We start from the raw sequence: 15,842 nt of genomic DNA on the forward strand, positions 1-15,842 counted from the left end.
GACATTTTTCCTTGTCTAATCAAGTGTGTGTATGCCTAACACTTGGTGATGCTTATTTGTCAAACATTCTTTTTTATCTAACAAAATATCGAAGTGCGAATAGCTTTCCTATGACTCTCCTATGTTACCTTGCTGCTAAATCTCCAAAATAAAACAGCCATTATGATTTAGTTTAGTTTAGTTTAGTTTAGTTTTTATTCTTAATCTCGATTTGGAGACACAAAAATATGACTTGATGGAATAGCACTTGAAGGCAGCACAGTGTTACTGTCCTTCGTTCTCCGGTTGACCGAGTGACTTTTAGTCAGTCTTTTGTGTAACTGTTTTGTGAATTAACTGCATGTAACATATAAAACCGTACACAATCACGTCTGCTTAAATGAAAACCCGAGAACGGTAAATGTACTGTATAATTATATTTATTGTTAACCCTTTTTTTTTTTTTTTTTTTTTTTTAAATACAATGTGTTATCCGTCCACATGGTGTCGCTGTAAGGACAGTTATACACATCAACTGTGTCATCAACATCCGGCGACACGTCTCTTCAACCCACTTCCGAGCCTTCTGATACATCTTTATTTATTTAAACCTCTCCAGTCTTTTCATTAAAAGGCAAATGTTGCGTCTTTGACACTTTCTGACACGCTAAGTCAGCTAGGCAGTTTAAAGTGTAGTTAACCAGCGGCGCTTTCGACAAGGCCAGAGCTTCTAATGGGGGAGGTGAGGAAGCTTCAGAAGAAGTTGAGACAGATTGGAAATCTGGAAATAAAAATCAGTCTTACCCCAGAGGAGAGATTCAAGGTACAGAAACACTCCATCTGCCTTTTTGTCCCAATGTTAACTGTGTGTGTAATCTGTGTGACTTTTGCCAATCCTGAATAGATTCCCTTCAGGTGTAACAACAGGTTATGACTGCAGACTTTACTAAAACACAGACACAGATCCAGTCAAAATAAAAACATTAGAACACATCCATCTTCACCAGCTGACAGAGGTTGAAAAATTCAGTAGAGTAGAGCTGCTTATTTATACATCATTAAAATACACCATTAAAAATTACACATTATATTTGGCACATAGTAGCCAAGCTCACATGGTTGTACAAATATTGTTTTAATGATGTTCTGTGATGCTACAAAGTTATGAAGTAAGGTATCTTAAAGTTGGGATATCATAAAGAAGAAAATATGTGATTAACATGAATTAATGATAATGGTGGAAATGAATAATTTGACAGCTTTCGCCCTAGGAATTTTGGAGATCAGAAGGTTTCACGTTGAGCAGAGTGCATTAGAAAAATAATGATCAGGAACTTTGGGAGAGCCTCGGTATGTTAAAGGGCAGAATCTGAATTCTGTAAGTTATGGTCATGCCCTACAACAGTGTTTTTTCTGTACCGCACTGCCCCCCCTTACTCTTATCCCGTAATTGGAAACAGGAAAATAAATTGTGTTGTCGCTCACATCTGCAGCTGAAGATTATTCGGTAGTGATGGTGAAGGTTACTGGTACCCATGATTAAGTTGCATTTCCTTGTGTGAGCTTATAGTGTATGATGAAAGAGCTAACCAGAAAATGATTGTAAAACAGAAATAACAAAATAAATTCCCTTTAAAAATATATATTACACAGTATTTACAATGAATAATCTCATATAAGTAACACACATTTTGGGAAAAAGTTAATGGATTATTTATTTATCACGTGTAAAAATAGTAGAACGTAACTACCTAAGTACTTAAAGTGGCAATTGTTAAGATTTCAGTTCTGGTTGATTTAGAATTTGCATTTGAGTAAAAAATGGAATTGTTCGTAATACTGCATATAAATATCATTATACTTTAATCTGTAAGCCATATGCTCAATCACCATTGCATTACCTCCTTTAGCAATAGATAGTGACTTAACAGACATTTATTTGAATGAAAATCTTCAAGATTACAGGTTTGCAGTATTACGTATTTCCGTTTCATGCTACTTCATAGTGGGAAATATTTTACTTTTTACCTCAATACATTTATTTGACAGATAAGGTTACTTGTTGCTTTTCAAACTGAAGTTTTACATAGAACATATTCAATACGTCTTTTAAAATATGATTTATTGTTCAAGATTAAACTACCCTGCACAGTGTAGAATATAGCTACTATAATTAGGCCAGATTAAACCAGACGAGTTACATAATTAAAATGCTGCTTACACAGATGTGCATCAATTAATCAATAACAAGGGTTATGCTGCTGCCAAAGAGTACTTTGGCAGTACTTTTGATACTTTAACTTCAGTATTTTTTCCAAATCCAGGGCTTTTAATATCAAATGAGTTTGTTATCTATTTTTTATGGTCAAAATAGAAGAAACAGACATTCAGACTTCAGCAGTAGTCTCCAATAAGTGTCAAACATTGGATCCTACATTGCCCACAATGTTCAATCACACAATTCTGTCTTGTTATACCCTCCCTGCCTGCAATTGCCCAAATATTTTTAAACAACATGCCCCCACTTTCTGTAAAAGAAATTGTCATCTCCAAGCCCAAGCAGAGGCTTTTACATCATCAGGGGTTATTGTCTCAGATGCAACAAAGCGCCACCAGAGCCACAAAAGATATCATATAAATGTTTTCTCAATTAAAGAAGTAGACATTTATGTGTAAAACTGGTGGAGTGCTCCTTTAACACAGGAAACAGCCACTTTCAGTCACAAGTTGACAGGTCTGATTCACTCATTCATGCATCTTTCATATCTCACAATCAGACAGGAGTACGGTGCGCATTGCCAGTTGCAGTCTAATAAATCAAGACAGGCGGAGTATATTGGTTGTGCATATAAACAACTTGTCGATTTACTGGCTTGGTTTACAACCAATCTCGTGCCTTCTTCCCTCTCAGATCTCAAGGAAGGCGGAGCTGCGTTCCAGATTGGCTGAGCTTCAGCTGCAGCTTTCTGGCCCGCAGCAAACTCTGGGGATTGTGGGAGACGGAAAAAAGGAGAAGATGAAAAGACAAGTGTAAGGAAGTGAGGGAGAGGTACCAAAAAGAGGGGGCAGATGGAGAAAATCATATTTCTTCAAAAGCAACAACATTCACTTTGAAGCCTTTGATCTTTTTTGTATGTCTGTCTAAACACACTGGAGGTCAAATACTGTCACGCTTTCCACTTTTGATAATGTGTCATGTAAACATCATTCAGGGATGTCATCCATCCTATTGAAGCCCCTCAGGGCAGATAATTGAAATCAACGTGTGTGGATATTCAACAAAAAATCAAATTGATTTTCTAATAAACAGACTAGGAGCTCATTAAGAAGTACTGTTTGTGTTTGTGTGGGACTTGGAGAAGCTCTACAGGTATGCTCCCTGTCACAGAGGATGCTGTGTGCTGCTTGCATCTTGGTTATTCATTCAGCTTTCGCTTTTCTGCACTGGCACAGGGAGGATGCCCCTGAGGCCATTCCATCACAAACGCCTCCAGCCTCCAAGATCCTTAAGGGAGAAGAGAAGTCCAAAGCTCAAGCAACGCCAGCGCTGGCTGCCAGGCAGAGGGAAACAGGAGGGGGAGCACGGATAGGCAGACCGCAGGAAAGGAAAGAGCCGGCCAAGGTGTCCGATCACTGCCGAGACGTGTCAGGAGGCTGCTCTGACTTTGACACAGATCAGCAACTTCGACAGGAAGGTCTGATTAATTGAGTAAATTCTTATTACAGTTTATCGCAGGCAGTTGAAAGCACAATGCAGTGCCCTTATTTTGTCGTTAATATCTTAAATCAGATTATACATGTATGCCTCAGGGAGTTCCAACAAGCTCATGTGGCTGCCAGTAAACCAAGAGGCTGCATTTGCTTCCCTGAAGACAGGACCCACGTTTTGCATCCTTAGAGCTAAATAAGCCCCATGTTTTGTGGTGGCAGACTAATCCATATTGAAGAAGTGTGTAGATTAACAAGCTGGGGTGCTGATGAGTCAACATTGCTAATTGGACAAATCATTTTCTTTACAGAGGCTGAATTTGCATCCCTCAAATCGTCTTGGGAGAAAGCAAAGTTTCGCTTGCGGCTGTTGGAGGGTCACAATGACATCGTCACCTGTGTGGTTGCTGTTGACAACCTGGTGGTTTCTGGAAGGTAAAGCAGGAAAGAAGATCCTATTTGCATAATGGATGTGCAAAGTGAACATTTCACCTAATTTATCACTTAATATGCTCCCGCTCTCTCCCTCGCTGTCTGACATATTTGTTTTTCTTTCCCCTGCCGAGATGGCTCGGTGCAAATCTCTTGCGATTTATGTCGAACGCCTTTTAACTTTGCTTGTTTTCACCTTCTCTCACTCTCTAACTCACTTTCTACCCTTCTACATCCTCGCTTTCTCGCTCCATCCATCTTTCTCTTCTAAGCCGAGATACGACGGTGAAGGTGTGGCACGTTCCCACAGCAACGGAGCACAAGAACCTGGGGGGTCACGCTGGTGGAGTCACCTGTCTGTCTGCGCCTCCCCCTGAGTACTGCAGGAGGCTGGGTGAGGACACACACGGTTGCACACACACACATCCACATCCTTACATACTACAGCTGAGTAATGCCTGTGTCCTGCTGTCTGGTAATTATAGGAGCAGTTCATCAGATCAACCCCAGCGAGAGATAACCTCAGTAGACACTTTAGAGAGTTCTCTGTCTGTCTGTAGCAGGCAGCCTTCCATCACTTGAACTCCAACTCCCTCTCTGGCTCGCCTCCTACGCTCCCTCCCCACCTGCTTCCCCAGCAAAAATACCAAATCGAGAAGTGCAGCACATAGATTACGCAGCTCAGTCAAACTAATAGTCACACAGTGTTCATAGACTAATTATTAGTTTCTTTTTTTTTAAATCATGCCTATTCTCTCTTTGCCTCTTTCTTGCAATCTGTCCCCTTTTTGTACATCATCACTTATTTACAGCTTCCTCTCAGCTTAATTTCTTTGTCCTCTTCTCTCTCTCTTTTTCTGATCCCCATTCCTTCCTCCTCCTCCTCCTCCTCCTCCTCCTCCTCCTCCTCCTCCTCCTCTCCTGTCCCCTCCCGCTCTTCTGTCTGTGTTTGCCCTCTCGCCAGCCCGGTCCCTGTCTTTGTCCGACAAGGAGAGGTTTATTTTGAGTGGCTCGGCAGACTGCTATGTGAAGATCTGGGCCTTGAGCATTGGTACGCTTAACCACACAAACACACACACACACACACACACACACACACACACACATACAGTATATATATATACATATATATATACACACTATATTAAGGTAGACAGAGCCTCAGGGCCTCTGTCGTCTGGGAAACGTGTCTCTGTGTGTGTACATCGTAATCAATGTATGCCTGTGTGACTGGTGGTCTGTGTCCTGTCAATTAAATTAGTATTTTCCTGTTACCTCCAGGGCAGTGTGTTAAGTCTATCTACACGTTCAACGCTGTGACTGCACTCTGCTTTTTGCCAGAGGAAGAGGGCTACTTCATCACTGGTTCAGGTGTGTTTTTGTGTGGAAAAATAAGAGCTAGTGACACAGTGAAGTGAACACAATAGTTGGAGTTTGACATAGTGGCATTATGTCATATTTGTATCTTACATCTATTTCTGTACATCTTTGCTAATATGTAGGCGTCATCTGCCAGCGAGTTAGTGAGTGTAGCGCAGGACTATTGGGCTGAATCAGAGAAATGGTAGTGCACAGATTATGCAGTCAGGCTCAGGTGGGTCGACCGTGACCAACAATAATGACTGCCAGCCGCCTGTCAGCACATGTTAACCTCACCCTCTGTCACCCCTCAGACGGGGGGAAAGTTCAAGCCTGGAGCTGGCAAACTTTCGAAAACTGCCAGTCAATCAATGCTCACCAGGAAGCAGTCACCTCCATCCAGGTGGGTGGGTCACTCACCTACGTTCCGTGATGTGCTCTCTCGCTTTTTAGCATGTTATGTTCACACTGAAGATGCTCAAGTTGTTTTCACGTTCAGCCTATTTTTAAAGGCTGATACAAAAAAACACGCCAATGTTTCTCTCTCTGTAGAAGCTGTCTAAAGTAGTTTTAGAACTCTTGATTATTAATTTGTGAAAAAGCCCCTCCTCAGGAAATCAAACAGCTTTATTTTTCGCTCTTATCCTCACAGAAGCTTTCCTTGTTTATTGCTTTCAAACATATCAAAGATATCTATTGAGATGTAAGTCATTTAGCTCCCCATTTTTAGAAAGCATACTGTACAAATTTGGAGCAAAAAGGCTTTTTATGAATATTGAAATTCAGAGCTACATATGCACATTTTTGTTTCAATTTGCAATCATCAAAATATGCCTAAAGCATTAAAGCGTAGCACATCATTGTCATCCTCTTTGTTGTTTATCATGCAAAGCACACAATCCATTTAAAACCAACAGCGGCTCAGAAACGTACATTTTGAAACTGTTCACACACATTTCTTTTCCATTTACACAAACATACATACACACTCTTTCCCTTTATCTGTGTATCTATCTCTCTCTTACACTCACACACACACACACACACACACACACACACACACACGCACACACGCACACACACACACGCACTGGGTAAAGACTCAGATCACCATGACAACCGTGTCTCCTGTGCCCTCCACAGTCTCAGGGTCCGCTGGTGTTCAGCGGCTCGGCAGAGGGAGGGGTGTCTGTGTGGGAGAACCGGTGTTCAGATCGAGACCCCCTGTGGCTGCTGCACCACTGGGGCAAACAGGTGACGGGCTGTGGAGGGGGGTCGGGCGGGCGTCTGACCCTCAGCCCAAGGGGAGACAGAGTGTTCCTGTCTTATGGTCGAGCCTGGCTCAAGATCCTGCACTGGAGGACCGGTAAGCCCTGGAATAATGTGTGTGTGTGTGTGTGTGTGTGTGTGTGTGTGTCTGTGTCTGTGTCTGTCTGTGTCTGTCTTTCTATCTATTTGTCTGTCTCACTGTCTTTCTTTCTTTCTTTCTTTCTTTCTTTCTTTCTTTCTTTCTTTCGTTCTTTCAGGATGATTGAAAAAGCAAGGTAGATGAAGGAACATTTGCATAATCTTTCCACCTAACATCTGTCCAATTATCACAGGAACCATGTCCAGACTGACCAATCACAACAGCATCACCGGGGTAACAGATTGTGTTCACCAGACAGCAGGCCTCCTAATTGGCTCCTGCTATGATCTGGCGAATGGAGAGAGCTCGCTAAATTGTGAGTCGCAGAGTAAACCATGTGCAACCAGAAGTAACTCGCTCCACTATGAGAGAGTGAAGGCACAATAAGGACTTAAGATAAAATCGAAAGCACTTTGTTTTCCTCTGTTGACCTCCATTCCCTTTATCTCCCTCTCCTCCCTCTAGTATTCTCTCTGCCTCAGTGTCAGTACCTGGCCTCTCTCTCCTGGCCCGATGCTCCCAGAATCCTCTGCTTTACAGCGTGGGCCACAGGAAGCGGAGACCACCGGTGGGTCACTGGAGGTCACGACCTCATCGTATGGGAGCAGCTCCCCAGTTCTGGGAAGCAGAGGTAGGCTCAATACATGTCAACACTACTCCGATTAAAAAAGATTTTAGTCTGAACTGCTCAACGAAATTTCTTATTTGCATATTTTTCCAAGGCTAACTGCACTGCTAATTCTAAAGCTTTACTGGGATTTATAAGGTGCTAATGAATATAACTGGTTTTGACACACTATTGATATTAGGTGTTTAATTAATGTGGGTGTGAATGTTCAAGGGGTGATGTCACAGTGAAGCGAGACAGTCGGTTGGAGTCCTGTTCGCTGGAATCAGAGGGGGACACAGAAGATGACGATGAGACTGATGGTACAGACACACACTGCATTTCACACGTTTTCATGTCTTCATTTACTGACTGGCGTGCTCAATGAGTAACCATTGAATTGCAGACTTCACTATCATGTTAATTTTAGATGATGCATGTCGTGACGAATCCTCATGACCTCCTTATCAAATTTAGATTACGAGGATGATGATGACAACACTGAAGGAAAAGACATTGCAGAGGATGGAGGGTCCGGCTCGTGGTTGCGCTGCATTCTCCAGTGAGTGCTGGTTTCTCAGGCTGAGGACACCACGGCCTGCAGCCATGAAGAGGAAATGAGAGAGAGGGAGCGTAGTGACAGTGAAGGAAGGTGCAGGGGAGTGAAGTGTGACAGACTGAGTGTCAGTGTCGGCGGGGGGAGCGTATGGATGAAGACAGGGAGTGCGTGTGTATATGTGAGTGATAGGCAGATTGTTTTACATGTAAATATTTCCACACACAATAAAACTGTCACCCTGTGACTCTTACCTCCAAATTGGCATCTCTTGTTGTCTCTTTTTTTATTTTAATCTGACCCTGCCTCTTCTTCAAACACCAGTTCATCGCCCTGCTCTGCTGGCGCAACCTGTGTAAATGAATGCAAATTAAATGTTATTCTTTATTCCCCTTGTTCCCTCCCTCCTCTTGCTTTCTGTATTTCTGTCTCTGGGGTGTCCTTGGCTGTTTTTGTAAATATAATTGAAGAGTTATTTCTAACCTCCTGCCTCTAAAATGAGCTTACCAATGTCATCCTCAGTATCATTTCTGTTTGCTTCGTCAAATTCATTTCTTTTCCTTTGCCTCCATTTAATTGAACCAGTTTTAAAAAAAAACAACAAACATAATTAGCATTTAAATCTCTTTCCTACAGTCTCCTGCCCTCCCTACATCGCTCTCTCTCCCCTCTCTTACTCTAGCAGAGTCTACATGTCTCAGTCGCTAAGGCAACCAATGCTTTTTTTTCTCACTTGCTCTCTGTATCTCCCCCTTTCTCTCTCATTCCCTCTCTCCACTGCCAGAGGTAGGCATGATAACTGATATGTGTCGGGGGGTGTGTGTGTGTGTGTGTGTGTGTGTGTGTGTGTGTGTCTCTGTGTGTGTGTGTCTGTCTCCCGGTGTGCTCGTGTGTCTCTAAGTGACATTTCTGTGGCATTTAGGCAGCAGTTGTGGAAAGGAAGTTACCTCTCTTTGCTCAAAGTGCCATATAGAGTATTGGCTCAATGCATGATGCTTCTAATGATGATTAATGTGCTGTGCTCAGGTGTGTGCACTGTAAATGTGTGTGAGAGAGCAGAACAGACAATGAGTATGTACTTCTGGGTGTTTTTGAATGCAGATGTGGATACTGTATAAACGTGGCTCATAATTGAGCGTTAAATTTAAAAGCCCAGGGGAGTCTGTGTGTGTATGTTTTTAAATTTTTTTTTTTTTTTTTATAAAGATGACAGTTTCTGTTTTCTGCCAATACTCTTCCTGGTGTCTAGTTAACATGGTTTTATCCGGCAACATAAAAGAAGCAAAAAGCTGGACCCTCCCCCTTTCTCTCCCTCTCTATCCCTCTCTTGCCCCTCTGTCCTATCTTACAGAGAGAGATGATCGGAGGAGCGGAGTCTCAGTGAACAGAGCGAAGCGATGGAGAGATGGTAAGGTGGATACTAACGAAGGTGAAGGAGGGATGTATAGGGTACAGATGCATTAAATGTCATTTTGAGTGATGGCTGGTGTAAGATTCAATTTCTGAGCTGATGAGGTCGTGCAGGACGCTTGGGGACAATACATTTTCTCAGATAACTTCTCTGTCACTCCACCACCTCTCATTCTTTCTCCTCCACTTCTCTTCCAGCTCCATCTCTCCTGTCGCACGACTGACTGCCCTCCGCTGCCTTGTCTGCCTTCTCCTGGTTGCTCTGGTGACACAGCTTTCCACCTGTAACCGTGACGACAGTGAGGGTGAGGAGCAGGTGGACGCCCTGTCTGTCCAGCTGTCCGTTACAGCCCAGGTCACACCCACCCCTCTGTGGGCGGTGGTCTGGGGTCCCACACAGCCTCTGGAGGATGAGACCTACCACTTCCTTTCCAGCCAGGAAACTGACCCCCTGCACCAGCATGGTAACCAGCAGGAGGCCAGCACCGCCAAGTCAGACTGGCCTGCAAGCATGCAGCCCCAAGAGGACGTGCCGCTGGAGTCTAAGGACCAGGAGGGAGTCGAGGATGGAGGCACGGAGGCGGAGGAGACAGAGCCTGAGGAAGGTGGGCTTCAGGAGATGCACATAAAGGATTTCTAAATAAAGGTGGCCCCGAGACGCAGTCCATGTGAACACACACACACATACCACAAGTCCTCCAGGGAATTAGCTGTCACCAGGGTGAAGGCTGTTGTGTGCAGACGGCTGTGTCTGTGGCGGGGAATGCCTAATAAAGTTCTCATCACTCACAGTGAGGAATTGGCCGCTGTCAAAATGCAAGATACAAAGAAGACGTCATCGGATTAGTGTTATAGTTGGAGGCCAGCTTCTCGCACATCCAATTTCATGTTTCAGTTGGCTTCATTGATTTCTTCTTTTGTTCTGGATACAAATTATACATGGTCATGGTCTGAGATAAGTAATGGAACGAGTGTGTGTATGTGTTTGTTACAGTGGACCCTCAGTTCTACGTCACAGTGACCATCTCCTCGCTGCTCATCCTGACGGCAGTCGTTATTACAGCCAAACTCTGGTAGGAACCTAAACTCTCTCCTTTAAAATATTTTGTGCGTGTGTATGGCCACATAAATGTGAAGTGGGCATTGCTGAATAAGAGCAAGGATTAGCAAACTTTCCCTGTATGAGCTGAACACCTATCCCACAGCAGGAGGGCAGTACTGGTTCTCCTGATTCAAAGGTTTTTTTATGCTAAAGGTTGTGGATAATTTATCATTATTATTATTATTTATCATTTTAAGAACACACACAGCCAGGTGCAGACCAGTTTGAGCTTCAATACAAGATGCCTCCGTTAATATGACAGCATTTTGATTTCTAAATTGGGCTCTTTAAGACTGAGAGTTTGAGGTCGAATGAGGTGCTTTGTCTGAACGCATTGTGTAGACCCCCTGGATTACATTTGCTCCGAGGAAGTTGATTCCTACAATAACGTGCCTCAGTTAAAGCAGGGATGTACTGAAGTACTGAGTTGTAGATTTACTTAGAACAGAAGTTTACAACCTGAGATGCATGAGATGATTAACAAGATAGGAAAGCACAAGAAAACTATCCCTGGTACACAGCATTGGGATTCTTTGTTCACACTTCAGTCTAATTGTCTTTTTATCGCGTCATTTGCTGGATAATTGTGCTTCTTTAGTAATCTTAGCAATCTTAGAGGGACTAATCACCCTTTTGTTGACTTGGTTATAATCCGTAGGCATATCCAAACACTGAAGAGGAAGTCACAGACATATCTTTATTAGCTAGGGCTTTGCTGCGTTAAGAGATTGGAGTATACTGTGCTTTGAAGAATGGGACTGAAAGAGTCAAGAATTTGCTATTTTGTACTGAAAACTAGAGACTTCCCCTTTTTCTACCCACTGATGGCTCAAGATGAAAATTGGTGGATTGTACTAGATGTGAAGGGATTTATGAAGATGACACCCTGATAGTTGCAGATGTGTTTGCATTCGATGTTGGTCCGTCTGTCATGTCTGTGTGCCTGTTGTCCATGATTACGTAATGTCTCTATGTATTAGGGATTGACCGATACTGTTTTTTTTAAGGCCGATACCAATTATTATTAGTTAATGAAATCGATAACCGATATTTGGAACCAATGTGCATTTACAGTGAAAATCTAAATCAAAAGGCAAGAAAGCAAAAAAAGTCAAAATTAAGATTTTGGAAACTTTGTTTACAGTAAATGCTAAAGCAATTATTAAATAAATTAGGAACTTTCAACATAATACACAGTAAAAGATAGTCAGATAGTGTTGTGGGACATTAAGTTAGACTCAGTAGTGAGTGGAACCCAAGCAGAGGGACAGACACAGAGCTGTAGTGGAGCCAAAGTAGCGTACTTTTTAATTAATTAACTTTATTGGTTATCAGGCAAATAAAACGCCGATACAGATCATCTGCAAACTGCCAAAAAAACGGCCCGATAATCAGCCAGAGCCGATAATCGGTCTATCCCTCCTATGTATTCCTTCCTAAAGTGAGAGCTGAGTAATTCAATTCTAATGACTTTATTAACAACACTTGCTTAATGCTCCTGAAAGTCACAGTTGGCACAGATGTGTCATTTAATGCCATTAAAGTTGCAATAATTAAACATTGACTATAACCAATAGGATGGAACTGGAAGCAAAAACAGATCTGTTGCTTTACAGGCTTGAGCAATAACATGGCTTCACTGATGTCAATGTGCTTTAACAGCCCACCGGCCATTAAACCTCTTAGTGCATGTTAACACAAGGTGGGGGTTCTGTATGTGATACGTTATGTTTTCAGGCCTCGTAGGAAGTGCTTGCTGCACACATGGCCATTAGCTGGAAATGAGGAGTCATCTATGTGATGTATTGGAGCATTTCCACGCTTTGCTGATCAAACCAATAACGCCTAGTTTATTTGACCGCTGGGACCCCTCTTTCCTTCTCTTTCTGCATCTCACACATTTATACTTTTACTCTCCTCCTCCTTACTCTAATTATCTTATCTGCTCATCTTACCCACATTTCTATTATATCATAACTTTTGATTTCATAGCCTGGATCTGTATAATTTATTCTCCTTCATATCTATTTTTCATACTCTCTCTTAATCTCAGTTTTGCTCCCACACTCTTACATTATCTCCCCTCACTCTCTCTCCAACCCTCCCTTCCTCCTCTTACTTGGGCCTCTTTTCCATTCACCCCCCCAGGTTTTTTTCTTTTTCTTTCTCTGAATACCTATGTTCCCCTTCTTCCTTCAGGTTCTTCGCTTACTTCCAGTTATCATCATTGCATTGCTCTAATACTGCCTGTCTTTGCACAGCTGGTACTCCTCTTATCTCCCTCACCAGTCTCCTATCTCTCCCAGCACCGCCAGTCCGACTGCTGATCCACAGATAATCCTCCAGCTTGAGCGGATACACGATAAAACCCTCTTTTCTCTCTGTTGCTGAGACTGGCCTTCGTTGTTGTTCCGATAACTTACTCCACCGGTCCCCGCCAGGGAGGAAAACCCACACTGCTGGTGGATCCAAAGTGGCCTTACAAAAATGAAAATAGCGGGGATTCAAGGCTGAAGATATGGCAGCAGCCCATCTCTATAGACTGGCTCGTGTTTCAGTGTCATAAATGTGTAAATAACGCCATGTGTTAGATGGAGAGAGTGCCGTGCTATGAGCGGGAGGGGGGTATACAGATGGACTGAAATGATAGCCTATAGTGGAAATTGGCCACCGTCCAGTTCATTATGATTATAGAAGAGCGGCATATGTGCTCTGTGATTTTCCCAGCCCTAAAATCGTTAGTGTGGCTAATGTTATCAAGCGTGACGATGTTTGTGTGTGAATGTGGAGAGAGAGAGAAAAGTCAGCCAGAAGAGGACAGGTGTTACTGAAGGAAGATGAGGGTGCAGGATGGCTTTTATGGCTGATTTTTTTGCCTCTAAGAGCCTGAACCTGTGACTCTCGACTGTGTCTTCACCCTCCTTACGAAAACAATGGCACGCCACCTCCGTGATGCGTCACCCCTCTGTCCATTTCTTTGCCTTGTTGCATCCTTCGCACCTCACCCCTCTGACTCCCTCCTTCCCCCGTCCCACAGTGCCTGTCTCCTTCACCCATTTCTCGCTCTGCCTCCCTCTTTCCCCTGACAGCATTTTAATGAGTCCGATGAGTGCACTAATTCTCTCTCACAGTGGCAGAGTAATGTGTTCGCTGATGCTAAATGGCTCGGCTGTTCTTGATGCTCTCTGACTTTGTTTCTCTGTATCTCCCCCCTCTGTCTTTTCTCTTTACTCTGCTGTTTCTCCTTATCTGTGTCTTGTCTATCTCCCTTAATTTCACCCCTCTCTATCATTTCCTGCACTGGTTCTTCCTCTCTCACCTTCTTTTACTGTTATCTGTCTCTCTCAAACTCAAACTTTCTTTGAGTCCTTTGATCTCTGTTTCTATTCCTGTCCCTCTTCTTCTCTTGTCTCTTTTTTTCCTTAATTCCCATCTTTTCCCATCCCTCTGTCTGCATCTTTCTTTATTCCTCTTGTCTGACTCCCGACTCCACCAACCCCTCCTTTGCTCACTCTTCTTCACTCTCTATCCCTTTCATTTTCTTGCCTCCTTTCATCCTTTCTCCTCTCTCTCTCTCTCCATCTATCTGTGTCACTATCCTTCTCTCCCAGTTACGATCACAGCTGTTCCCAGCATCCGCCCCCGCTTTCCCGTGGCGTGGCCCCCCCACTCTCCCTCGCTCTCCCTCGTTCCCTTGCTTCGGAGGACAGCCGGCAGACGTTACACAGCACCTCCGCCTCCTTCACCGACAGGGAGAGGTAATGAGTCGGCTCACCAGTTCTGCAAAGCCTTGAGTGTGTGTCTCTAAGTCTATGAGTCTGATTTTGCATGTGTGCACCTCTGGATTGAAGTTGTTTGAAGGTATCTACATAAGAGTGACATGACACTGTCATGAACGTGTCATAAACATTATAAACAAGTCATAAACGTTTATGACATAACGCTTCTTTTAGTAAGTGTCATTCGGTTTTTGTCATGACAAGTTATGGTTAGGGTTAGAGTTAGGGTTCATGTGTCATGACTGTGTTATGTCACTCTTATGTAGATACCTTCAAGTAAAGTGTTACCGAAGTTTTTTTTTTTTTGTGTGTGAGTGTGTGAAGAAGCCTTATTACCTCTTTTGCATTATAAGGATGTACATTGAGTATAAATGAACAGTAGTGCTATTCTCTGAGGAGTATTCAGGCCTGGAGTGTTGTAAGATGTATCAGTGTTTTAAACCCCCTCTACAGATGAGTCATAGTGGGACCAGTCGCCGTCCATGAAATTATGCTTTTATTCGAGGGTATTTAAAGTTAATCTCAATCAGGATAATTATAGTGCTGTACTCCAGTGCTCCCTCTCACTTCCTCCCCCCCATCAGCTTTTCCTCCACCTTCCACTTCTACCTCCTTCTCTTCCGTCTCTTCTCCCCGCCGCCCTCTCAGTCCCCTGTGATGCAGCTTTCCGTTTGCATGTACACCCCTTTTCCAGCTTCAGGCCTCGCTGCTCCACTTCACCTCTCCCTTTCTGTCTTTCCTCCCATCATCAGAAGTCCCAAAGCTTCCCATAACCCTCCCCTCCTCCTCATTTTTTTTTGTCTTATTCTTTCTATCTCTCTCACTCTTCTTCTCTGTTTTCTCTTACTGTGTCAGGATCCCAGTCGTGAACCTCTGAGGTAACTATTTTTCCATATGGTAAACATTTCTACGGGGCCTGAGGAGGAACATCAACACGACCAGAGGCTGTGCCTGCAGCGCCGTTTTATTTTCTCTGAAACTGAAGCGAATCCAGGGGTCCCAGGTATCCAACCATAACAAAACTCCTCGGCTTCCCTGAGGTCTAAAAAACCCAAACACATCTCCCTGCTGCTCCCTCCTTCCTTTCTTCCTCTGTGCTTGGTATACATTTCTTTTATGCGGTTCCTGCTCCCTGTTTTCCATCCCCTTTATGGCCCCGAGCTCTGCCAAGCCAACCAACTGCTCTGCGCTCCGACCCGCCATGACTAATTCACAAACAAGCAGTTTAACAGATCTGCAACATCCCATTACCCCTGAAATGCCCTACCTGTGCTTCCACAGCTGTTTCCAGTGATTCAGCTGCACACATGAAGCTGTTCAGTTTTCATTCTAATCTAGCAGACGGTTCTTTCATTACATGACACTCAAATTCAGTTCAATTTAGCAGGCTTGTATCTAGTTTGTAAATGGTTAAAAGGCATTCTCAGCATCTCCAAACACTGAACGGGTTATTTCACAAAGCTGTTTGGCACAGCTGTAGCCAACAGGCAATGTGTTTAACA

At 43.4% G+C, this 15,842-nt stretch overlaps 2 protein-coding genes across 3 annotated transcripts; both read left to right on the forward strand.

Moving 5' to 3' along the window:
* The first annotated feature begins 496 nt into the window (after positions 1-496).
* LOC144519448 (uncharacterized) lies at positions 497-8,310 on the forward strand. Of its 2 annotated transcripts, XM_078252578.1 has the most exons (13): positions 498-802; positions 2,891-3,009; positions 3,433-3,674; positions 3,999-4,122; positions 4,392-4,513; positions 5,084-5,170; positions 5,401-5,490; positions 5,793-5,881; positions 6,622-6,844; positions 7,080-7,202; positions 7,352-7,517; positions 7,728-7,816; positions 7,971-8,310. In XM_078252578.1, exons 1-13 carry the CDS (start codon positions 713-715, stop codon positions 8,057-8,059), a joined length of 1,653 nt encoding a protein of 550 aa, XP_078108704.1. In that variant the 5' UTR covers positions 498-712; the 3' UTR covers positions 8,060-8,310. The 2 variants fall into 2 exon arrangements, with proteins under 2 accessions (XP_078108705.1, XP_078108704.1); XM_078252579.1 differs by lacking the exon at positions 5,084-5,170 and having other exon boundaries at positions 497-802.
* Positions 8,311-8,415: 105 nt separating this feature from the next.
* Positions 8,416-15,217, forward strand: pianp (PILR alpha associated neural protein). Its single transcript, XM_078251828.1, has 6 exons — positions 8,416-9,457; positions 9,658-10,064; positions 10,454-10,532; positions 14,173-14,319; positions 14,925-15,017; positions 15,196-15,217. Exons 1-6 carry the CDS (start codon positions 9,447-9,449, stop codon positions 15,215-15,217), a joined length of 759 nt encoding a protein of 252 aa, XP_078107954.1. The 5' UTR covers positions 8,416-9,446.
* Positions 15,218-15,842: the final 625 nt, after the last annotated feature.

Source organism: Sander vitreus, chromosome 6, assembly GCF_031162955.1.
Source record: "Sander vitreus isolate 19-12246 chromosome 6, sanVit1, whole genome shotgun sequence".
Taxonomy (NCBI): domain Eukaryota; kingdom Metazoa; phylum Chordata; class Actinopteri; order Perciformes; family Percidae; genus Sander; species Sander vitreus.

Excerpts from the sequence above, each read along its gene's own strand:
- pianp (XM_078251828.1), top strand. Across the intron at positions 10,533-14,172 it reads GTTATTACAGCCAAACTCTG|TTACGATCACAGCTGTTCCC; the intron begins GTAGGAACCTAA and ends CTTCTCTCCCAG. Across the intron at positions 15,018-15,195 it reads ATGCAGCTTTCCGTTTGCAT|GATCCCAGTCGTGAACCTCT; the intron begins GTACACCCCTTT and ends TTACTGTGTCAG.
- LOC144519448 (XM_078252578.1), top strand. The coding sequence starts at position 713 with ATGGGGGAGGTGAGGAAGCTTCAGAAGAAGTTGAGACAGATTGGAAAT. Across the intron at positions 4,123-4,391 it reads AACCTGGTGGTTTCTGGAAG|CCGAGATACGACGGTGAAGG; the intron begins GTAAAGCAGGAA and ends TTCTCTTCTAAG. Across the intron at positions 6,845-7,079 it reads GATCCTGCACTGGAGGACCG|GAACCATGTCCAGACTGACC; the intron begins GTAAGCCCTGGA and ends CAATTATCACAG.